At 39.9% G+C, this 25,011-nt stretch overlaps 1 protein-coding gene across 2 annotated transcripts in view; it reads left to right on the top strand.

The window, feature by feature from the left end:
- dgkg (diacylglycerol kinase, gamma) overlaps positions 1-24,612 on the top strand; it is a 145,782-nt gene extending 121,170 nt beyond the window's left edge. For both annotated transcript variants that reach the window (XM_006805785.2, XM_006805784.2), the window contains 3 exons: positions 15,396-15,516; positions 17,130-17,190; positions 19,833-24,612. In XM_006805785.2, the coding sequence (XP_006805848.1) occupies positions 15,396-15,516; positions 17,130-17,190; positions 19,833-19,931 (281 nt within the window). In that variant the 3' untranslated portion in view covers positions 19,932-24,612. The remainder of the gene's footprint in view (positions 1-15,395; positions 15,517-17,129; positions 17,191-19,832) is intronic.
- Positions 24,613-25,011: the final 399 nt, after the last annotated feature.

Genomic DNA, 25,011 nt, shown 5'->3' with positions numbered 1-25,011 from the left:
ATAATGATTAGTTATAGAGAACTGACTGGGAAATACTGTTCCAGTGATTTTGGCATTATTGTTAGTTTGAAAATGTAACTATTAAATCCATGAAACATCCTAAGTTGTTCATAAGTATTTCTGGTTAACTCTGATCCTTCATTACTGAAGCATTCATAATTAGTTGCACTTTTTTATGCATCATCATGTACCAACTCCTCACACAGAGAAGTTACTCAATAACCCCTCGTGACTTTATGATTACCTAACCGTAACTCACCATTTATGTTCCCTCATAATGTTCAGACCACATTAATATTCACATCATGTCATTAAGGATGTGTACACCCACTCACAGCTGTGGAGCTGTTACTGACTGAATTTGATCATAATGTTCGGATATGGGAAAAAGTGCCTCAAGCTTAATGGCCAGTACATAAAGTTACGCTTTAAATGTGACAATCTGTGTGAGATTGGTTTCTTTTTACTGTTCTGTTCTTTCAGTATAACTTTGCATGTGGTCAGTCTGCAGGAAGACTGCAGTCAGAGCCTCCCCTCAGTGGCCACAAACAATAGAAAATAGCCCACTCTGTGCTTTCACCAAGGTTTTCTGCATCCATCCCACTTTCGTTTCTTTCACATAAGTCTGCACATCTCTACTGACTGAACTAAACCTTGTTTCCATGGAGATCTCAGTGCTACACTGAAGCAGAGAGTTCAAAAATACAGGAGAAAAGCTAGAAACTGAAGGAGGAAGAAATGATGAATAGTGACTTTTATGCATTCAGAGTTTGTTATTGCAGTCTTCACTCTCGTCTGCATTTTAAGTCCAGTACGGTGTAAGATGGTAAGATTGTTTGCTGAGTTTGCAGTCTTTAGCCCAAACATTGGGGCTGCAGGGCACTGCTCAGTCCACATGTCCAAATATTAGACTTTTACTCTCTATAACTATTTAGACCGCTGTAAATGCAAGAGCACTCAGCTTATGTTGTTAATCTTCACCCAGGTTTGAACTCCTGACCCAAATCCACAACACCGGCCTCTTACCAAAGAGGTGGCTGTCCTCACTTGAAGTGATTTTCCTTATCTCATTACACAGACTGACCAGAAACAAAGCCTGCTCCTTTTAGTTGTTGCTGGAGTGAGAAGGGATGTGTGATCTGAAATCAGGATTACTATTTATAAAGGATTAATAATAGAAGAATCAGTGATTGCTAACTTTAATCCTTTCCAACATGGGATTTTTGGTGCCGTTCTCTGTTGTTGTAGACTGGATGATCCAGTTTAACCAAAATAAAAAAGCTAAAAATGTAATAAGAGCTGAGTCAGCACTTCTCTGACAGAGAAGAGTTAACAATATGTAGATCTGTCATGTTCATCAAGATCATAAATAACATAACCTTTTAGGGTTCTTTTTGACTGCATTGCAATGTGCAAACATGGACATGGATTGTGCTTTTATTTAGGTTAGATAAACATGCACATACGTCCATGTGTTTCTATTCCAGGTGTTCAGTGGGAAAAAAGTGTGTACCTTTAACTAGCTTCACCCGCCATTGTAGTTTATAGCAGAATATGTTTATTTCTTTGTGTCTTCATTCACATTGTGCATGCTGGCACCTTTCTGATGGAATCTCAGTCTCTGGGGATTTAACCTTTATTGAATTACACTCTCCTGCTAATGCGGTTTAGAAACAGGAGTGCTTGAGCTCCAGAGAGAAACTGTGTGCTGGCTCTGCATTTTCTCTTTCTCTGTGCGTGTGTGTGTGTGTGTGACCTCTGTCGCTGTCTATGCTGCTTGTTTATCATACTATTAACTGTTTATGGCAGTTGCCTTCTGTGGCACAATAAACTAAAGCTTTTAAATCAATTTGCTGTAGATAATGCAATCAGCCAGGGTCACCCAGAGAGAGGGTGGGTGCTTCTAACCCCAGTGATGAAACTTCAGTCCTGTGATTCACCACCTTTGCTACTCTGGTCTATGTTCTATAATTTCATACTAAATAATACAACAATAATAAATAATAGTCACTTGAGTTCTTTAATTGAAAGGGGACCCATACTTTTCTTCATTCTCTGTCATATATATTATGTTACAACGGTGGATGTTCTTGTTCATATTATACACGGTCAGTGTTTTAATATTCTCTGCGAGCCAAAAGATCAGGTTACAAGTTGCTTTAAACACCCTGTTCAAGACAGTTTTTCTGCTCTCAGATCTCTGTGAATATTCACCACACATGTGGCAGACTAGCCTCCTGCTAACTCCATAGTGTTGTATTTAAACCTGTAAATTTGGCCACAAAAATACTGCTTTCAAGAATAACAAGATATTATAACAAAAAACAAAATAACAAAGAAACATATTTAGTGTGTGTATAAGTCATTTCTGCTAATCCATCTACTGTTTAAATGTTGTAAGTGTAAATGGAGGGAAAAGGCATTCACACGGTGGATGAACTGAATACCTGCACGGAGGCCCAGTATAAGAGATGACAACCTGAACCATGAATCATTCAAAGCTCTTGCAGAGTGCAAGAGGAAAAATGCAGGGCTGGAAAGAGCATTATCTAAAGGGGACCTACTCTGTTAATACTGAAAAGTTCTGCTATTAATGATTAAAATTAAACCATTATTCTGTTTGCAAAAATGTAATTCTTGGAGTGCGTGATCGATATTTCTCCAGTTCTTGTACCACTTGTTTGAAACAGACATAAGTTGTAACTAGCTTATGTCTGTGATAGCCTTCTCCTTTTAGCTCATGAACTAGAATGATGAAGCCCTAAGAAGCAAACATTTTGCTTGAGATAGATTAGAATATGGCTTTTTGTTTCTGACTGCCCAGCACAGATTTCACACTTCTGTAGTGACTTTTCCTGCAGCTCTGAGAACTGTTAAAAATGTGTTTATGGTTAAGGCATCGACTGTGAGGCATGCGGCCCCTACCTCACATCCAGCTGAGACCTTTATTGCATGCCAGTGTCAGCCTCTTTCTCCCTTTGCTTCTGACAACCTCTCTGCTCTTACTGTCTAATAAAGCACTTCACACTCAGATACACCTCAAAAATTCAGCCCCAGGTGAGGTACCCATTGACAAAATCAGGTTGAGTTCGTTTACACTTTTGGAAGCACTGTAGCACCACCCCGGTGCAACACGACTAACCCAAATAAAATAAGGACCAAGTGTAATTAGGGGATTACAGCAGTAATCTTGTAACGTGCCTCCTTCTGTCCTTACCTGATCTTCTAGTCTGGCTGCTGTTCTGACATCAATGTGTAAATTTCACTGATTTAAAGAGGACATAAAGCATTAAAGTTGTGTGTGTGGTGGAGAGATAAATTCAGCTGAGTGAGAGAAGACAGTGAGGGCTGGAGCTGCTGACAGAAACAGGATTCATGTAGGAAGGACATTACCACGCTCCTCCTTGACTTTTATCGCCGCACCATCTTCCCCCTCCCCTGTTTATTTCCTTTATGCTCCTGGATCAAGTTTCCTCAGCTTCCTGCTGCCAATTGCACTGGAAAGGATGCATAAACATAATGTGCATGTGGCACGCAAGCTTCTCGTAAAAGGAACTGAAACTATGAACACTGAATGTGCTGGGTAATGGGCAACATTAATCAGTAGCAGCACATTAATGCAATTATTTTACCATTACTAGTAAATCCAGTTAGATAAAACAGTCCTTGGAGAATATCGGCTTGTTTGCTTGCTGGAAGGTAGACGGATGTTTGATGAAGAAAACAAACAAACAACTAAAATACTTTATTTTACTGATTAATTTGCTCTGTTTAGAGAATAGTGTAACAGCCAAATACATACTGTGTGATCAACTAATAGTGTAACTGTGACACTCGTGACATCCAGTAAAAAGATAAAAAAATCATTTTATTATAGTAGAGCGGAATAATACAGGCAGATGGGAAATAAGGAACAGAAAGATGTGACGTGCAGGGAAGTCTGAAAGTACGGGAGCAAACCTTAATGACTGTTTGGTGGCACGAAGCCCGTGTGAAATGCACACATGATATTGGATTGCCCGACGTTTTTAAAACTTTTTCTTGCATCACATGACAATTTCTGTCCTGTGTAGGCCAACTGGAGTGCAGATGTAAACACTGTGCTGTGACCCTCAAATGGTTCTAGTCTTTTGTGTTTTTTAAGCCAGTCAGTTGAATAGACTGACTGTTTTTATTTTGTTTCTGTCAGTTCCAGTAGCTGTTGGTATTCTCTATTTACCTTAAAACTATAGACTGTTTGCTCAAGATTAAACCCCACGTCACAGAAAATGTGGCTTGTGGCTGTAGCAGTGTTGGAAACTACTCCGTCGTATGAGTCATGTAATATAAATCCTTATTCAGTGACAACTTGTTTGCAATTTTCACACAATTAGCTTGACAATGACAGGACCAGTCACTGCTGCTGGTGTTTTAGAAACCTGCTAGTTCAGGTATATGCTGGCCTCCATTCATGACTCATTTGTTTTCTTTTTCCATTTGTCCGACACCGTGCCTCTCCTCATCCACCCTTCACATCGGAGTTCTCTCCCTCCCCTTACCTCTTCGTTCTTCTTTCCCTGCTTCCCAAGACCCACAATTCCACATCTCCCGCCCACTCTGCGCAACAGGAGTCCAGCTGTGACACACCACAAAGGACTCTATTTTTAGGAGAATTGCATCCACACTGCATATTGTTGTGTTCTCACATAACAGAAACAGCAGAGTATAATTACTCTGATCACCCCCACCAGTCTGTGTGGCTGGAAATAGTTCCTGTATGAAGTTGGAGAGCTGCTCAGTGTATGGTGGGAGAGCGGATGACCTTTCAGTGATACATTTACTCAAAGTTAATGAATGACAACTTGTACAAGAGGCGATCACTGTCGTTTTCCTGGGAATGGAAAACATGACACATTTCTTTAAGCTTATTAAAATTGAAGAGGAATATAAAGTGTTCTTTCCCACGCTTGTTTTTCTCCCGTCTGGAAAAATTCTCATGGCTGTTTGTATCTGGACAATGCTGGGACCGAAATATGAAATTTTACCATCTGGGTCCTGACACGTCCAGGCAAGGATTCAGTAGCAGGCTGCGTGTATGTATTTTTGTACTGGATCATAGTAACATAGTGTTCTTTGTCAAACGGCCAAGTGCTCTCCCCTGTACCTTTACCTCTGCTGGGTCTGGCGAGGTGAGCCGCAGTTCCTCTTGACCATCTGCCATAACTCCGACCACCCTGAGACAATAGCAGGCCGGCAGTTGAGGGAAGGAGAGAAGGAGAGAAAGTGGGTGGAGGAAGGATACACAAATATGTCTGCTTATAATTATAGTCCCACACCTCTAGCTGATGCAAAACGAAAGCTGCAGCTATTTCAGAAAGGAAACTGTAAATAATCTCTTGGTATAAATAGCTCATTGCTCAGATAAGAACAAAAATGACGAGCTTCTTAAAGTCAGCAAAACCATTCAGAAATGATTGTGTGTGAGATTTTACCACCAGTAAGGCTTGGCATTGATGTTTTGGATGTATTTTGAATAGTTTCAAGCTAAAATAAACAGATTGGGAAACACCATCTTGACATTTTTAAGAACATATCACAAACTAGTTGAGATATCAGGTTCGACTTGTGCGTGGAGGGAATTTGACTTCTTGATGGAGTTATGCAATCTCACACTTCTCTGTTTTCCTCTCTGCTTTGAAGTACTTTACCAAGATAACAATAACAAGGGAGGATTGTCTCAGTTTTCTTTTGGTCCCCCAAAGTGATTGCTGAAAAGATGCTGGTAGGTGCTGTGGACTCATGGTATCAAAAGAGATGAGAAGCTCGTGGAGTTTTTGTGGGTTTTTTTTTTAACATTTTAAGGCCTGATTGACTCTGAAAGACACTGCCAATATAACTCTAGCTTCCAGCAGTACTCTCCTCATTCAAATATCCAATGTTGTGATTATGTAAAAGTCTGGTTCAGTGTAATAGCAGCCCTTTTTAAACGGTAATCTCCTGGAAAAACTAAAGCATAAAGATACTTGGGCAATTTGTTTTTGGGCTTTTAAATGGCCCAACCTCTTGGCTATTTTTTCAAACCCCTACCTGGAAAACATCCCAGATTCTTTCGGTAACAGCTCTACAACTGAACAGTTTCAGGCTACATGGTTAAAAACACTTTCTGAAGAACAATAAGTCCACTTGTCCATATCACCAGGCCAATTGCAGGGACTAAAAAAATCCCTCAAAAATTCTCCCCAATCAAGCAAATCACAATAAAGCTGCATCCAAATTCACACAAGCGTATGAAGTTTTCTTTGCTCATGCATCATCAGCCACTCTTTACAATGCCAGGATCCCCACACTCGCTAGTGAGAATGTAACGAAATTTGGTTGTTTGCTACTACATGTGAGAAAAGACAACTGTAGAACATATCCTGACCTGATCCTTGCAGAAATGCTAAAAGTGACATTTATTTGTAAAATGTGGACTACAGCTAGATTTATGCTTTAGTTTTCACGTCAGTCTTTCTACTTAAAATGTAATTTAGGCTTCAATCACAGGATATTTTATATTCATTTCCATATATTTATACAGAGTTACAATAGTGGATGCTGATAAACATGTGCAAATTTATACTGGGCACCTGTACCTGTGAGCCAAAAGTGCCGAATGCTAAATCCTCCACATCAGACAGATCTTTCCTCTGGACTTGTATGTCTGTGCGATAGCTTGCCCTTTCTAAGGCCCCAACCTCTTGCTGTTTAGACCTTTCTGCTATTGAGAGCAGCAAATCAGAAGAAAGCTATCGTAAAGTTAGGAGGAAGGGAACTAAACCAGCTATTTTCAAAGAGAGAGTAAACTGTAGGACTGCATCAAGTCCCAATATAAGATATATTTTGCAAAGCTCCTCTAATAGATTCCAAGAATACAAATATGAAGCGGGTAATATGTGTGATAGTTGTCCTTTTTTTCTCCTTTTTTCTCATCTTTTCAGTTTACATGTTTTCATGTCATTAGAGAAAAAATAAGGTTTTCTCAAAAATTCCCCAGAATCAGCATTTCACATGCGTCGTTGTTTAAAATGACTTTTCTGTGGCTTCGTACTGACTGCACAGCAGAGAAAATAGTGCAGCACAGCAGCAACAATTCTCACTGCCCGCTTCTTGGCAAAGCTATGCCATCCCATCCCAGAATGCACTGTAGCTGTGTTATGTAAGAGGCTGTTCTAGTCTATTCTTAGCTCTACCTCACTGAGAAAGTAACAGTGCTGGTTGCCTGAGAGTCAAAAGCGCATAGAGATCTGATGAGGCGGGAATCATCAGTGAGGTGAGAACCAGCACAGTGGGCTATTTTGCCATCAGGCTCTCACACTGGGACACTGGCAGAACGGCATGCCCATTTTTGGTATTTGGAGGAAGTAGAGGTGTAGAGGTGGGCATACGAGCGAGCGGAATTTATTTTTAATACTAGAACAGGAAAGAGATGTATAAATAGTGCTGTTTTAAAAATAGGACACGTCACATTGACAATTTCTTGCTCTTCAAATCTAGCAGGAGACATCTAGGCTGCAACTTTCCTCACAAACCAAATATACACTACAATATGTCCATGTTTACATCCAGACTTCTAGTTAATTCCCATCTGCTGTGCGGCCACCGTTTCCCCAGCCCCTGCTTCTTGATCCCCTAGTCTCCAACTGTGCCATTTTTTCTCGATGGATGTCGAATCCTATTATAATTATTTCCAGGAAAGCTTTGCAGAAGCAGAGCGATGTATGCAGCGAGCTTGTGTCTGGGCCTGTGTAGCAGCATGTAGTCACAGGATGATGTAGGATCACGAACATGTGGTCGGGGCCACAGCTGTCATTTAGAGCACTGGGATTTTGTCCTGAGAATGTTTTCTGGGAACTAAGCGTTCTGTAGTGAGACAGATAAATTTGTACTTGATTTGAACTGTAAATGTTTTTGGGTTTTTTTGTGTAGTGGTAGAATAAAGAAGAATGTATTATATGTCCAATGTGTTATACCAAAACCTTTATATGCTTGCAAAAGGTGAGCTTAGTAAAGAATGACAGGCTGAAGACCAAACCACTGTGAGACATGAGGGGAGTCCATTTTTCCAACTGTTTCTATATTTAACATTGTGTAACATCATATAATTGCATTTGCAATGATGCAGTGAGAAGGACAACTCAATTTCACACAGTGCAGATTGTAGTAGAAGTTAATATTGCCATTAACTGCAGACATTTTATAGACATATTTAAGAAATATCTAGAATTTAACAATGTATTTATTAGGAAGTAAGTACATTCAGAGATGTTAAGAGGGTTGGTTGCAATGATAATCTCTCACTTTTTTACAGCTTGGAACATTCAGTAGCCAAGTACCGCTTAGCTTCCATAAAGGTTTGTAAAGGGCAAACACACAAAACGTATCAGGTGAACAGATTTTCCTTCAAATACAGTTTTTCTGCTTTAGGCAGCTAAAGAAATAAACCCCTGCCTGCTCTGCTACAACTTTGAGATGATAATTTGAGACTTTGTCATGTATGTATTGATATTGTTTAAAGAGAGATGTGTGGTGGTGACAGCTGACGTGGCTTATATGTGTCTACTACTCATTCTTTTTCTGCATCTAAATCTGTATTTGTCACCATAGATGTTCCAGCTGTATTAGTGTACTAGCTAACTCTGCAGAACTTCTATTCTATGCACTCTAGCATCAATAAAAACAGTTACCCATCACCACACTTTCAATCACTGCATGTACTTGGTATTACACCCATGTATGTGTCAAAGCCAACACCAAAGCTGTGTAATATCCCCCAAAGCCACAGCTACACTCAGACTCATGAAGTCAATGAGACGGCTGGCCCTTTCAGTATGCTTTTTTTTTTTTTGTAAACTGATCTGTTTACTTCTTGTTAGATTGCTTTTTGAATAAACATAGCAAAACAGGCAACTGTATCTGCGATACCTCATTAACAGTGCAGTCACTGAACTGAATCCCTTGACCAATTCAGTAACTTTTGGAGCATTTTAATGTAATTATCTGACAAATAACATGGACTGCATCTACTGCCTCCAGTTGTTTTGGTGTTATTTTCCACTAATTAGCCAATATGTGTGTCTGTGCACTGTACCCATACAGTTTAAGGATGCAGCTATGAGTGGAGGTTTCTAATAGTTCAGTCACATCAGAGTAAAAGTGGGATAGTAACTTCTATGCAAAGAGGTAAAAAAAAATAAAAATAAAAAAAAAAAAAAAAAAGCAAAACAAGACAAAATAAGTATTTTTTCATATTCAGCAAGTAGTTGTGGCAATCATCTGCTCACACGGAAGTTTAGCATTCAACACTCTCTGCCTCTGGACTTTATGGAGGAATTTACAAATTTCTGTTTCAAACCCATCACCGTATTATCTCAGATGGCATGTAATTGCCAACTGGACTCCATTCAATCGCAGACTGATACTGACTGACAGTAAACTGACTGATGTTCTGTCTCTGTCTTGTCACACGCCAGTGTGTGTGAGCAGACTTGTATTCGTAAGGTTTCTCCATGTAAGTGTCTAATAGTGGGTGTGGGGAGCCATAGCCCTGCCCTCCAGGACATGAAGCAGGCATGGAGGAGATCCGGGACCCCAGACATCTAGAGGCCCACTAGGGGCCTGGTGGTGGTGGTGGTGGGGGAGGGGGGGTTGGTTCACCCAGCAGCCACAGTGCAGAAGCCACAGTGGGCCGCAGCCACAAGCCCCCAGGATCCTCCGGCTTCCGACTACAACAGAGCGGACCGAGCCCCCGGCCCTGAGACCCGAGATCCAAGGGCCCTCCACACCCTGGAAGGGGCCCGACTGAGCCAGGGGAACCAGGCCCTGCCAAGCAGCACCCAGTTCCTGACACAGAGAACCACTAATGCACCGGCGAGCTAGTTTCGTTCTTAAATATGTTGATGTACCAAGCAGACACATTTGTTTGCTAATTAGTGCCAGGTAAAAGACTAATAAAACCCTCAAAGTAAGCACAAAATTCTGCTCCCCCCCTCTACACACACACACACACACACACACACACACACACACACACACACACACACACACACACTTTGCAGCCGGAATTTCCTAATTTTAACATAAATATCTTTTAAATATTTATATTACCACACATATTTGCACGTAATGAACATAATGAAAGACTCACTTCTTCTCCTCACATGAACTTCACAAATGCATTTACAGGCAGGCTTTTAATTCTTACCGGGACTCACAAAACTGAAATACAGTCTTTGAGTGATTTCTAAATGTGCGCTCTTTACTCTGCTCTGACATTTTCTTTTGAATTGTCCTCTTACATATTAAAGAGTACCAGTGAGTCAGCACAGACGTTTTTCCCGATAAACTCTTATAATCATCATCGTCGTCATCGTCTTTGGAGCACTTTGCAAATACCACACATGCACCAACACATGGGAGTGCTTGTATTACTCAGCAGGTATTCTAATTTCACCAAAGAACTGGTAACTATTCTTTTTTTTTAAGTAGATGCAAAAAGCAAGATGAGAAATGTTGCAAAACCAGTTCCAGTCCACAGTGGAGCTTTTTACCCTCAAACTGTAAATCTATATTAGCAATTAATAAGATCCATAAGATTTGTTACTAGAATATTTTTAATGACTTATCAGGTCTTTTCCTTCATCTGTGACATATTCATGATCTAATGTCATTACTGACAGGTTAATGAAAATCAAAAATGATACAAAGAAAATTTCATTAGACAATTTTTATGTTATTTCTACAAAATGATTTATTTTCAATACTGCTAGAAACCTCAGTTTTCGATGATGAACTAGTGACTCCAAAATCCTTCAGTCAACATGACAATTCAAATGAAGTCATCAGTAGACTGACAATGCATGGCTGGGGGCATGAATGACTTAAATAAAAGGAAAAGCCAGTTAAACCGCCTTATGCCACACAGGTTACATACTGCACCACCTTCTTTCTTAAAATCTTGCACACATGAAATTTTATGAGACTTGTTTTGAGTCCTGTGGCCTTTTGCCAAGCCCATTTCCTCTTCAGAGCAAAGAAGAAACACGAGCACTTCCTGTTTGTATTTTGAAACAAAACCAGCAGGGTCTGACGAAATTAGGAAATTATTAAACATTGTTCAGACCGTATCAGACAGACCAGTTTCAGCTTTGTAGGCTGGCTGCAGGAGTGAGATGCTCGGAGAACGGTTCAACACGCTCTGTGAGTGCTGTTGGCAGACATTTGTTCTTTACTCGTGCACAGAAGCAAACTTTGCTGGAGCCTTCACATCAAACATTATTTATCTACTCTCTCTGTACTTTGATTTTTTTTTTGTACCTTTTCCCCACCATTAACATTTGGAATATTCACCCTTTGCAGATATTTAGCGGAGGCTTCGACTGACATTTTAAGCTGTTGAGTCAGTGCAACAGCATAAAGGCACTCAGGAGAAACCCAGTGCCTTTTGTATGCATGAGCAATGACTGCAGCGTGTTCAGGTGTTCAGCTGGCACCTGCCTGCCTGCCTGAATAAAGTTAATCAACTCTCAGCGCGCCACACTAGCCTGCATGATTAGCCACGGAGGTTACAGAAGCTGGGATATGACTCAAGGCAGAGTCTATTTTTTGTGCCCAAACCACACTATCCACTTTCCATTATCAATATTATTATTATTATTATTGTTGTTATTAAGTATAAACACAAAATAACAAGAACCAAGTCTTCAGCTTGGTTCTTGTTCCTCTGTGATCTGTAAGCCGCCTCAGTTTATTAGTCTAGACAAAATTGCCACCAGCACAAATTCTGCTGTAGCGCCTCACAAATTATCACATTGACTGTGAACACAAATCATTCATTTCACAACAATTTGTAAAACATGCAAAATTGCTGCCGGGCCACTCCGATGCATAATTCCCCCAATCCCGGTGGATCCTTTAAAAGCTATGTGAAGTGAAAGTGAAGTGTCAAATGACATCATCAGTGACCTTTAAGATCATGTCTGTAAATATTAACTGTAAGGCCTCGCACCTGTCGAGCACAGTGAGAACAGAAAAGGGAAAAGCCCGGCAGAAGGTTTGATGAAGAGCCACGGCCTGCTAAAGCGCTCACAGTCTCAGAAGTGACAGGGCGCACTTTGTGTAGCGCATTATTTAACCAGGTCTGCTTGTTTTTGCTGTCGCATGTCTAATGTTTGGGAGAGACACAGTGAAAGAAATAGAATAGAATAATCCTTTAATTGTCCCACAAGGGGAAATTTGGTTGTAACAGCAGCCAGAAAGACACATATACAAACAAACAGGACACAGAACAGAAACATACACAATGTTTTTCTTACATATTTACATTAAGGACAATGGTTACTATAAACAGAGTACTGTAAGCAAGGATAAGAGTGTGTGGACTGTTAATTGCGTGTGCCAGCTCTGACCCTACTGTAGTGACGATGAACTGATCAGAGATGATGACTGAGGTTCCTCGAGCTACCCGTGGAGACCAAATCTGAGTCAATCCCTGGATTCTCATGTTTATGTTTATTTTATATACATTAACACTTACACTCACAATGCATGTCTGTTTTAGCCATACAGGTTCATTTTAATCCACAGTAGGTAGGAACAACACATTTGTTTTCTAAAACTGACATCACTGTAGCTCAGAAGGTAGAGCAGGTCATCTACTGATCGGAAGGTTGGTGGTTCGATCCCTGGATCCTCCAGTCTTCATATCAAGTATCCTTGGGCAAGATGCTAACCCCAAGTTGCTCTCCAATGCATCCATCGGAGTGTGAATGTACTTAAAAAGCACTATTTATAGAGAAAGTGCTTGGGTGAATGTGGCATGTTGTAAAGAGCACTTTGAGTACTATGGCAGAGTCGAAAAGTGCTATATAAGAATCAGTCCATTTACTGTAGACATCAAAACAATAAATACACAAGAAAAATACAGACTACAAAGAAGTGCTGGTGCACAGCATTTCCATCATGTGACTCAACTCTTACAGGATGTATTTTAACACTGAGAGTCTCCCACGTCATCAGGAGCAATGTAATTCCAGTGATGGACACCAGTTCCCGGTGCCTCTAATGCCTTTAATGTGTATTAATTTTTTTCTGGTATCATAAAAAGCTTATAGACATAAATGATTACAAGGGTTATCGCACTAGCTAGGCTGCAACTTCACTGGATGTTATGAATAATTTACTGTTATGAATAATAACAAACGGGCAGCATCCTGTGCAGCATTACAGGAAAGTTACTGTGGAAACTTCCCTTTCAGTGGATCCACACGCTGCTAACTACTCTTGGCTATTTTTCTGGGGGCTTTTTTGTTCCCACCAGCCCAAAAAAACATACCAACCACACCAACTGTGCAGCAACAGCATTAATGTTCTAATTTAATCAGCTGCTTGCCCATTTTTGAAGTTTTTTGAAGTTTAAATAGCCTGCATAAACAGCCTTAGTGCGGCTATGACTACTGTCTTGAAAAGACATGCCAATGTTACCAAATATAGCTTGAAAAGATTTGAATGAATTCTGATAAAACTTTGTAGGGGAGTAGAGTGGGCTCGTGTTAACAACCCTTTAAAATTTGGCTTACATCAACAAAGGTCTTCAAGGTCAACTTAATGACATATTTGCTTATAACCTAGAAACTATGATCCTTTCAACTGTGCTATGTACATTGTTAACATATATAAAGTGCCATCTAAGGATTTAAAATATCATTTGACCTCTGAACTCCCCTTTAAGGTCTGTAGATCGATCTGGTCAAAGTGATAATAAAGCCACACAAAGGTATTTAAAACTATGTTTCTTAATACCAGACAGCATGTAGGCATACAGGAAACGATATATGAGGATTCTAAATATCACATTATAGTTTGCATTTGGTCTCTAATAACACTGTTCCATTTCATTTCCTTTGTCTTTATTTCTCCATCTAATTAAAAAATAACTCTTCTCAAAATGATGTCCAGTATATTCAAATCGATTTCAACAGGGCAAATAACAAAAGCCTGCCCTTTGGTTCTTACTGCACTACAAATGTCTTAAATTGTGCTTAAAAAGATCAAATAAAACAAGATGACTCTATAGGAAATACAATACTTCTGCCATAAAAGTCAATACTGCCCAGAGAGTGAGCTGAGGTTTGGGCTCCAAGTGCTTCTTTTTTAAGGTTTGAGTAAGGCAAGAATTTTTGTTATTCATCCAACCCAAAGTTGTGGGGACCGTTTTTATTTTTTTCTAGTTTGAAGTCATTTCATGATAAATTAAATGGCAAAATCCCTGCTGCCATAGAAACTGTACATGTAACTTTACTAGTGCTGTCTGTTTTATTAGAACAAATAACTTCAGTTATATCTGGCCAGGGTGAGCTGGAAGCATGCTAGGTGGTAGCATAGCTGTGTATGAAAGTTGCTATCCGGTCTTTAAGTGATGACGTGATGAACCCTGCTTCCAGGTCCAAACTATATTGTGTTTATTAAGGCTGTTTTGTTTTTAATGTGTTTTAATGCTTTGAATCTTGCAGTGATCACCGTCGGCCTCTCTTGGTTTTATTACCACTGTTCATTGTAAAGCTCAGTTTTTAAAACCTTACGATGTAACTACAACCCAGGCAATGCATGTAAATTAATGACATATTGTGGATGGATTATTTCAGTTGTTCTTCTGACTGAAGTTTGGTCCGTTTACAGCATCCTGCTCTGCGATTGCATTTGTCCCTGACCATCGGGAACCCTCACATTAACTGTTATCAAGTGGAAAAAAGTTAGCGTTCATCATCCAGCTTCACTGTGTTAATGTGTTTATATTATAGTTTTTAGATATTTTCAAATTCCCTTGAAAACAAGCAGTTTTGAGGTGATACTCACTGTTATGTCAAAAAACACAGTAAAGCAAAGTTTAGTCATTTGACACCTTCAACTATAATATCATACATGCTGCCTGGAGTCCTAGTTGTAGCATTAAGATTGGCTGGAAGCGAAGGTCTTCATTCAGTCACAGTAGGTGGAAAAAGTCGTTCTTAAAGTCCCGAAGAAGTAAATATATTGAAAATTAGATTAAAAAATAAAATTTCACATTTAATCAAAAAAATCATGCTAAAAGTCTTTAAAAGATACAAATATATCTGACACTACCATTTGTGTTTGATGGGGCCAAGTTGGAAGCATCATTTCCAGAGATTAAATCCAGGTCTTTGCAGTGAAGAACAATTGCTTTTTCTCACTACTGTGGCACCCCAAGCAGTTACCTTGAGTCACTTGAGAATTTTGACCTTGGCCTCAAATGAAACACATTTGTATTCCAAAACAGCAAAAAATGTGTATTTTTTTTGTAAAATCCAAAATCATGCCACAGTTTCCATGTCTCTAATACTCTCTCTGTGACCATTCAGACTTTAGTGACCAACTGCTGGAGGTGGTTGGCTTGGAGGGGGCTATAGAGATGGGGCAGATCTACACTGGGCTGAAGAGCGCAGGACGCAGGCTGGCTCAGTGCGCCAATGTCACCATCAGGTCAGCACCTCCATCTCCCTGCTATTCCTCACATCTTCTTGCCGACTTTGAATGATCCTCTTCCCTTCTGTCACCTTCTGCACTCCGTTCTCCATCCTGCCTTTGTCTCGTGTCACTACCCCTGCCTGTCTTTATCTTCCTTCTGATCAGCCAACTGGAAGCTGTACTTGGTGCACAAAATGCATCCATCTCCTATACATGCAGGATAAAAAATGTATTCCTTGCGAGTGTTTTTGTGCATTTTAAAATCCCTGCAGTGTCCAAACAATAACATGCCTGTAGCTAATAAATAATATATTCCAAATGCATGTCGTGCTAAGAGTGTTGTAGGAGCTCTGGGCTGACTCGCAGGCTGACAAATGGGCTGTAGTTTGGAGTTCTCATAGCTAGATTTGGGTTTCATTGCAGGTTTTCCAATTACGCAGAAAAATGAAGATGCTACACTAGTGAACCCTTATTCTTCTTTGTGTATTTATAGAGAACCTTGAGGCTGTTCAGCTGATGTCTCATGGTGGGGAAGATATTATCTCAGGCTGATGAATGTTAATTGTGGTTCTGAATTATGTAAATGCCATCTGCCCATATCCATGTGAGTCTGTGCAGACTCATGTCATGTGTGGCCTATAATTAATGATCGAGCTGATTTTTCCCACAAACAAAAACATTATTTGTTTGTGAAAACAATCTTTGACGCACTGTTGCTGCACAAAAAATGCAGTTTGTCATTCTTATTAACCCTCTGATATCAAAGTCATCATCAGGGAAGGCCTTAACCTATCATTACATATCAAAATATGTCATTTAAAAAAAATCTTCTAAAAAAAGATGTAAATGCACCTAACTTATTGTTCAATAACTGTTAGAAGTCAGTGCAGTAAAGAATTAACTGGATATGATTCGGTGCAAATTCAAATACACTTAGTAGTCTACGCAGCACTCAGTGCTGTGAGTGTTCAGTGAGGGGGTAAAAGTGCCATAAATGTGAGTCCATTTACTGAAATTGTATTGTGGATTGCTTTTTGGTTTTGCACTTTATTTTATCCAAAGAATGATCTTGTCGCTTGGCCCATTTAACATGCCTAGTGTGCCAGTTACTGCAGCAAAGAAGTGACATTACAAGTTGTTCTCTCACTTGTTCAATAAACCACCACTAATATTTTCCTAGACCAGAATTAAAGGGGCATTCATCCCAGTCATTCTCCCACACTGTGTTTCTCCAGTCACAGAGGCATGCCTGAAAGTCCTAAACCAACTCTGTGTGAGTGAGTGTGTGTGTGTGTGTGTGTGTGTGTGTGTGTGTGTGTGTGTGTGTGTGTCTGTCTGTGTGTGTGTGTGTGTGTGTGTGTGTGTGTGTGTGTGTGTGTGTGTGCGCGCGTGCGTGTGTGTACAGTAGTTGTGCGAGTTTAAAGAGTGGGAGTTTGTCTGGGAAAGGGTCTCATGGGAACAGAGGGTGCAGTGTCTCACCCTGTCCTAGGACAGTGTTAACAGGCCTCAGAGGTGTGTGTGACCCTCATAACCCCCAACCCCACCCTGCCCTCTCCTCTTCCACTCTCACTGTCTCTGCCCTCTGCCCACTCTTTCTTGTTCTTCATCCCTCTGATGTCTCTTCACAGGACGTCCCGACGGCTGCCAATGCAGATTGATGGTGAGCCCTGGATGCAGCCTCCCTGCACGGTGAGACTGAACACCACTACACCACAGTGTGCCAGCACTACAGTTTAAATCAATCACTAAAATTAAGATTTAAACTGCACTTGCTCAGGCCCACATTCCATATGACGTAAAGTACTATAGGCATGAATGATGCCTTGATGGAAGACTGTTGCTTTATTCTTCTTCATATTTCATTTTTTAGAAAAGTCATTGCTCAGATTTGTTCAGACAACTGTCTGGTTTAAATGACTGCTCTTATACACTTAATTACTAATTTGTAATATTCTATATTTGTAAATGAATCTAGCAAAGACAATATTATTTTTGCTCTATTTTGCTGTTGTGTAGACTTGTGCATGTGTCAAACTAAATCAAACAACAACAGCAATAGAGTACATACCACCTTCAATATGTGGGTCCATGGTTGACAACTGGTACAGTGTTCCAAGGTTTGAAAGCCTCATCTTTAGTTCTCCAAATATACATATGGCTAAATCTTTGTCTTATCTGATGTAAAACACAGTTCACTTTGGACAGTGATGCTAGTGTCCCAGCAGTTTCCAGTTCATGGCAGGCCCGCGCCTTGGTGCTTTCTGGAGGGAGAAACACAGCCCAGCCCCCAATGACTAAGTTTGTACCTGGCAGGCGCAGCAGGCATAGCACAGTTATTTTGTGGATCTGTGACTGTTCTGGTCGGGCCTCGTGCCAGTCAGGTGACGCGCAAAGACATGAAGCATGATAGTAACCTAACTGCTGTGGTGGGAATGAAGTTAGAGCAAGTGTGGTTGGTGAACCAGCCCACGTTCTAGTGAGGTGATAAAACCAGTTTAAATGTGTGTTTGAAATCATTGTTCAGTCGAAACACCCAGTTGTGTCCAAGTTTCAGCTGCCAAGCTGCTGAACTGAGGTGGATTTGAAGAATTTGGAGGTAGTCGTCCTTCTTCATTGCTTTGTGCAATGTACTAGTACCACTGGCAGCAAAACCGTTCCAAACCACCTTCACCATTACTTATTCAAATTTACCTCATCAATGTGGCCAAATGGCTAAATCTTTGTCTCATCTGACGTAAAACTTGCTTCACTGTGGACGGTGATGCAAGTGTTCCAGCAGCTTTCATTTCATGGCAGGTTTGAGCCTCGGTGTTTCCTGGCTTGTTCCTCTAGATAAGGGGTATCAAACTGAAATACACAGTGGGCCAAAATTCAAAACTGGATCAAAGTCGTGGGCTAACATTAATATTCATTGAAAAAAATCTTCCTCCAAATATAATAAGAAATCTTTTCTTATGGACTCAAACAAGTATGGAACAAGCAAAGCTTAATACTAAACAATGTATATAACTTATATAAACGTATATATAACTTAATATTGCACACATGCAAAATCAAAATTCCAATTAAATAACACATCAGTGGAATTCATTTCTTAAATAAAAATTGTATTTACAGCCTTCTGAATTTAATTTTATCATTTTATCATTTATCAAATTTTCATCATATTCTCTCACCTGTCCAGAAAGCTCCTGTTTTCTGCCTTTCTTTTGGCCATTTTGGGATGAGTAGCATGGCAGTATTTGCATGGTTGCTAAGACTATGGTCAACAGAGGAGAGGGTGCTAATGGGTCCTGTCGTGACTGACGCGCCAAAACACCAACAGAGCATTCTGGGAATTGTAGTATTAGCAGTACATGAACTGTATAATACCAGCAGGCCAGCTCTAACAGTAATTTTGTATGGCTTCGCGGGCCAAATCTAATTAGGCTACGGGCCAAATTTGGCCCGCGGGCCAGAGTTTGACACCTATGCTCTAGATCATCTGAGGGTAACGGTTCAGGACTTCTTGTCAAAGTGGTGAAAATTCTAAATAACTTGTACTTAAATACAATTTGATCTGATGTTAATCAAATCTGGAGTTGGTAATAAATGGCTCCAAGAGAGCTTTCTAACTTGTGGAATTCTACAATAGTTCTTACATCTTCACTGAGTTCCTTGGAGTTTCCCATTGTCCCATTGATTGGTCAAATCCAAATCTTTCTTATGCTGTGGCCAAACAGAATCAAGTTAAAACATACTGCAGAACCACTAATTAAACTATCTGAGTGTATAATTCTGTCTTTCTGAACTTCTGACTGAAATTCCAAAATTCCAGGTGAGAATGTGTTGGTTGAACTGATTTTATCATGTTCACACTAAACACTACACCAGATTTGACTTTCACTGTGTTTCTCTGGACATAGTTTAGGTCTTAATATTTTAAAGATTCTCTGGTATCTCAGTGAACAGGCATTTATCCCTAAAACTGATAAAGTAAACTTGCCGTGTAACAGTTCTGTCCACTTCCTCCTCTGTTTACACCCAATCTCCAACACTGTCGTGCCATCAAACATCACAGCAAGAGGAAGTAAATTACTGTCAATTCATTGATTCAATTCAATGTCAATTCATTCTCTCAGCATTTCAAACATTTTCATTTTATTTCTTAGCAGACCTTCAGGGAAGGGAAAAATACAGAGCTTTGTTGTGTTATATGAGTTATTTGCAAGGTCACAGTAATTTGCTGTGTGAAAAGCCAGGAAATGACTGTACCAGATAAATCCTGGTAAACAAATCAAAGACATTCACCTCCGTATAGATTATAATTTCTTTCTCTGTGATTTTTGCAGGTCAGGATCACGCACAAGAACCAGGTGCCCATTTTACTGGGCCCACCTCAGAAGACGCCTTTCTTCTTCTTCAAGAAACGCAACCGGAGCCGTGATTAGAACATAAGCATTTACACAAATGAAAAAAACAGACACACACGCACATATACAGTACATATATACACACACGCCCACTGTACAGGCAGCAACATGGACCAACTGGTACACTGCACACAGTTTGAACACAGGAATAAAATACGGACAAGTGGAAAATTCCTCATGTTGGGATGCCTACAGACAATTGATTCCCAGAGTAACCTGTACTGATGGCTAACAAAACAAGAGGACTCTCAGTATATAGTACCGACCTACTCCTGTGTAACAATCATCCTCCAAGTCTTGTCTCAAACTTTTAAATATGGGTTTAGTCTCAGCCACTTTTAAAATTTCTAAGACTCTCAGTCTAAACCACCCCCTGCTCAACAAACTCAGCCATATACCAGTACTGCACTGCCTCCTAAACACAACTTTGGCTGCTGGGATTTCTGCACAGCTCAGAAAAGAAATAAAGGAAGTAATTGTGTGGGGATGGAGGATGGAGGGTGTAAAGGAACCAGCTGGTATGATGAGAAAAACTACAGTGAAAAACAGGGTTAAAGTAAGAATGGTATGGCAGTAGCTGTGGCTGTTTACAAGGTCAGTGAGTAAATAGAGTAAGATCCACCTCTTTGTTATGAATAATGAAACAGCAGTTGCTTGTAAGAGCTCGCACTCCAGGATGTCCCCACAGACTAGCAACACAGTACAGCCAAGGAAAGGAGAGGAGTGGAAAGCCTCATTCATTATTGACTTATTTTGTTTGTGGATTGTTTGCATTGAGGCGTAACAGTGGTCGGGAATAGGTGGAAACATGCAGGGAGTTCAGCCTCTTAGCATGACTGGCCTACAAACAAAAACCCTACAGTATTCGCAGATGTGCAGACGATCTAGAAGTAGACTTCAGGCTGTCTCCATATAAACCAACTAGAGACTAGACTAAAAGTAGAGCTTAGAGACACTCTAGTTCATCTTTGCTTTCTCGAGGAGCTCATTTGTCATCTGTGGCTGCACACCATCACTACAATAAAGATCAAATCAACAGCAGCCGCTGTGCATGCTTCTAGAGGACTGGGATAAATCCCCTCAAGGGCATAAGAGCAGGGCCCCTGGGGTTTTTATTTACCAGAGCATTGACAAGAGGACTAAATTTATCCTTCTATTTCAGGGAGTGTCTATCTCTCCTTCACTGAAACCTTACCCTAAATAACATGTCAAACATCAATTCACAATGTCAAGTGAGCTGTCAGAGTGCATATCCCAGTGCCAGTAGGGCACTACTGCAAGGTGCCATGTGGTGCGATTCATCATTTGTCAAAACAGAAGGCCGTGTGCCTGAGACGATGGAGTTCATTGTTTAAAGAATGTAACCATATTACTGTTCCAACAAATACGGCAAAGTATATTATAATTTATGTGCAGACAAACTATATGTATATTTCTGGAAAGTAGGTGTAGGTCATGTATACTATACACACAAATGTGTTTTTAATATATCATTGTTAATAATGTGGAATTTTTAGCTTAGAGGGGCTCAGATCAGTGTTCTTCACCATGCAGAGCTGCTGCAGTTGTTCTCTGAAGACAGTTTTCTACACTGATGCAGATCGTCACATTTGAATCTACTGCATGTCACCTTCACTTTCTAGGTGGTCTTGTACACAGTGAGTAAGGAACAGGGAAAAATTTTGATTTTGCACCATTCATGGCAAAACGATCTCATGGTTCAAATACTTAGTTTGCAGAGCTTTTACAATAATCTTATATCAAAGGCCATGCAATGAAAGCTGATTGCATATCAGAGTAAGATAAGATAACCTTTATTAGTCCCACGCATGGGAAATTTGTTTTGTTACAGCAGTGGACAGTGCAAAGTTACATAGAAAAAATAGAGAAAAACACTGGAATAAGATATCAATAAGATACTATAGATCAATAAATCTAAATGAATAATGTGAGTTTATGGCCGATATATTGACAGAATCGTTTCAGCAAATAAATCAAAAGAAACGGTAGTATATAGAAGATGAATGTAGCCTCTGGGTCTGACAAGTGAAGTCAATGCCAAAGTGCCTTAAACCTGAATTTGGTATGGTGTCCAGCAGGGGGCGACTTCTCTGGCTTAAAAAGACTTCTGGCTGTATTGAAGTCTATGAGAAAACTGCCCTCAGTCCCCGTGATTTGTGACAAGAGATAACCTTTTCCTGATGAAGTTATGGTCACAGTTGACAGACAAAAGTATTTTTAAATACACCATGATGTTCATTTTGTAATTTGTTTCTCATTAGAGTAAAAAAGAACATGTGAATAACAAATTGGATTGCAGCTCGGCTGCTCGTTCAGATCCACCCTTTGCCTTCACTTCCTGATTCAAAACCACAAGATTAAACATCTCAGCTGCAGAAGCTCAGAGCAATAAGCAAGTGGTGCAAATGCTTACCTGAACAGCCAACTAATGGTACTTTCAGCCAGTCTGTTTCCATTGTGGTCAAGGATCGACACAACTTAAAAGTGAGTGAATCATTTTGCACCAGCTTTGGCTTGACTTGTCAGTGTGCCAAAACAGCAATGTAGGGATAGCTACTCTGTCTGGGTTTGTCAGCCAGGGTCTGTGAGCAATTCTGCTGAGCAACCATATTGAGCCCCAGCCAACAGTTTTTACGGTTGTCAGAAATAAATACAACAGAGTAGATACTTCTTTTCAGCCTAGAAAGGGCCCCTAGATGGGAAACCAAAACTTCTATGGGAATCCAGTCAATAAGCAATTCCCAAATCAGAATCATCCAGCAAGTTACTCATTAACAAGACACTGAAAAGAAGTCTTTGCTAGAAGTCTAAACAATGTTGAGATTTGGTTGAAAGGTGAAAACAGCATATAAAAAGCCTCCTTGCTAATAAATATGGTCAAAAAATAAAAACGAATTATCTTCAAACCCACAACTTTCACACTGTCAGACTAGCTGGTAGAAATAAGCTCACCATGCAACACAAAATTCAATAACATAATTCTCATGTAGACATCTATAAACGGCAAAAACATTTTACATTTAAAAAGTTGCGACTCATGAATAATAACAGTCTGTGTACCTGTGTGATTAAAATCATTTCACAATTAAATCAAATCTCAAATGAATATTGTATTGGAGAAAGAAATCACACAATGCAGACCTTTGACTCTTAGCCTGCTTGGTGACTTCCCATCTCCTTCTCTCCATCTTTTCCTTCTCTGTGGCATGTCATTAGCTTTCTGTGTACCCTCTGAGGTTTGTGTTTTATCCTGTTTGCTTTTAGTGCTCTCTCTATACTCATTGTCCCTCTTCCCTTTGCTCTCTCCACCCAAACAGGTGAGGCAGATACCAGCCTCTCCCTGAGTCTGTGTCTACTGGTCACCAGGTGCTTGCTCTTATTCGATAAGCTGATTGTTGTGGTTCTCTCTCTGATATTCTAGGGACTTCACTTACTCAGATGGCTGTTAATGGGAAATGGTGCTATATAAACAAAACTGAAGTGAACTAAAATTGAATTGAATTTCCTTTTTTTTAGTAAGAAATAAATAAGGTTTATTTATATAGTGCTTCACAAAGTGCTTTACAATACAGAAACAGGTATACATCAAATTAAAATAAACAATCTGGAAAGCACAGTAACCTTTGGTCTTTAACCTGGACCTAGTTGCAGCCAACAAGGATTTTTATGTAGTCTTCAAAAGTCTTTTCACTTTTCAACCAAATTTAAAGATACATTGTTTCAAAGTCTGTGACTGTCGGACCAAATTTAGCCTAGAACATACTGATAACATAGCAAATAGACAGAAAAGCGGGCAACCGTCAACTGAAATTGTAAGGGCAGTGGATCAAATACTTGTGGAGACATTTGAGTGTTGACTAATACCAAATTTATGAATGTGTAAATTATTCCAATCACTTCGTGCTTTTCTTTTCTTTTTTTGAAAAATAGGGATCGACCACAAAAATCCAGCATATAAAGGTGACATGTGGACCTTGAATGAGATCATTCTGTTTAAAACACTGATCTAAATCTCAAGAAAATGACTAAAAATGTAATCCCAAACAAGTAATGTACACCTCTCAGAGAGTCTAAATGTGTATGTGTTACAACTAAACAAGATGTGAGTTTGTGGAAAACTGTCCCACTGATATGACTGCAGAGACGCTCTGATGGTGCAAACTGAGCTCCGCCGTAGGGTCAGGCATTCATGCCTTTGTACTCTGGTTCCCTTTAAAAGCATGCCGAGTCTTCCCTCTCGCACCCAGGCCCCATAAAAACACACAAGATGTCCAGCCAAACCCCACCCAAACGTGATCAGCATCATTCAGGACGCTGGGCGGAGTTCAGGTTCATCATTTCATTCAAATATAAAGCCATTTAGCCTAACTGGTAAATAGTACAATACTGTGGAGATGTCACAACAGCATATCGTTATCCTTTAATCGGAGCGAGTGGAGCCTGGGTGCAGAGAGAGCTCAGTGATGAAAGAGTGCATGTTTACAGTAACTTTACATTTATTGAAAGAATGGTTTTAGACAGCTATATTACCATGTGTACATATTTGTTTACAATATTTTATCTGAAGTTAACTTACATCACCGCATGCCTGCTGAAACAAACTGAGAGTGAACAAAAAGGAGAGTGTGGATCAGACTAATCAGACTTATTTCTCTGCATTAAAAAAGCATAGCACAGATTTGTTTGTCGTGCTTCTTCATTTTTCTTCAGGCAGTCTAGTTATGTTAGAAATAAAGAAAGAAACCGAATTCCCTAGTGAAGCTTAAATACCCATTTGGGATTTATCACCAAAGCAAAGGGCAGACAACATGAATGCCCTCATAGAGAGCCTGAGTGATTTCTCAGTGTGTGTCACCGCTCATATCTATTCTTGTTCTTTGGAGAAATCAATTGCCTTAAATAAATGGACTCGCTCTTTTCTCACAGCTTTGCACCAGCCTCACAGGAGTCGGAGAAAATCACCGCATCAATGAATATTTCTTTCAGCAGGATATTGTTCTGAAATCGACAATTTGCTTTAGCAACAATCAGCAACAGCTAATTCAGTTTTTACAATCCAGCAAATTCATTTTGAGCA

This window comes from Neolamprologus brichardi, chromosome 16, assembly GCF_056152115.1.
Source record: "Neolamprologus brichardi isolate AB-2024 chromosome 16, ASM5615211v1, whole genome shotgun sequence".
Classification (NCBI taxonomy): Eukaryota; Metazoa; Chordata; class Actinopteri; order Cichliformes; family Cichlidae; genus Neolamprologus; species Neolamprologus brichardi.
The sequence above is the reverse complement of the archived record's forward strand: the minus strand, read 5'-3'. Positions and strand labels throughout refer to the sequence as shown.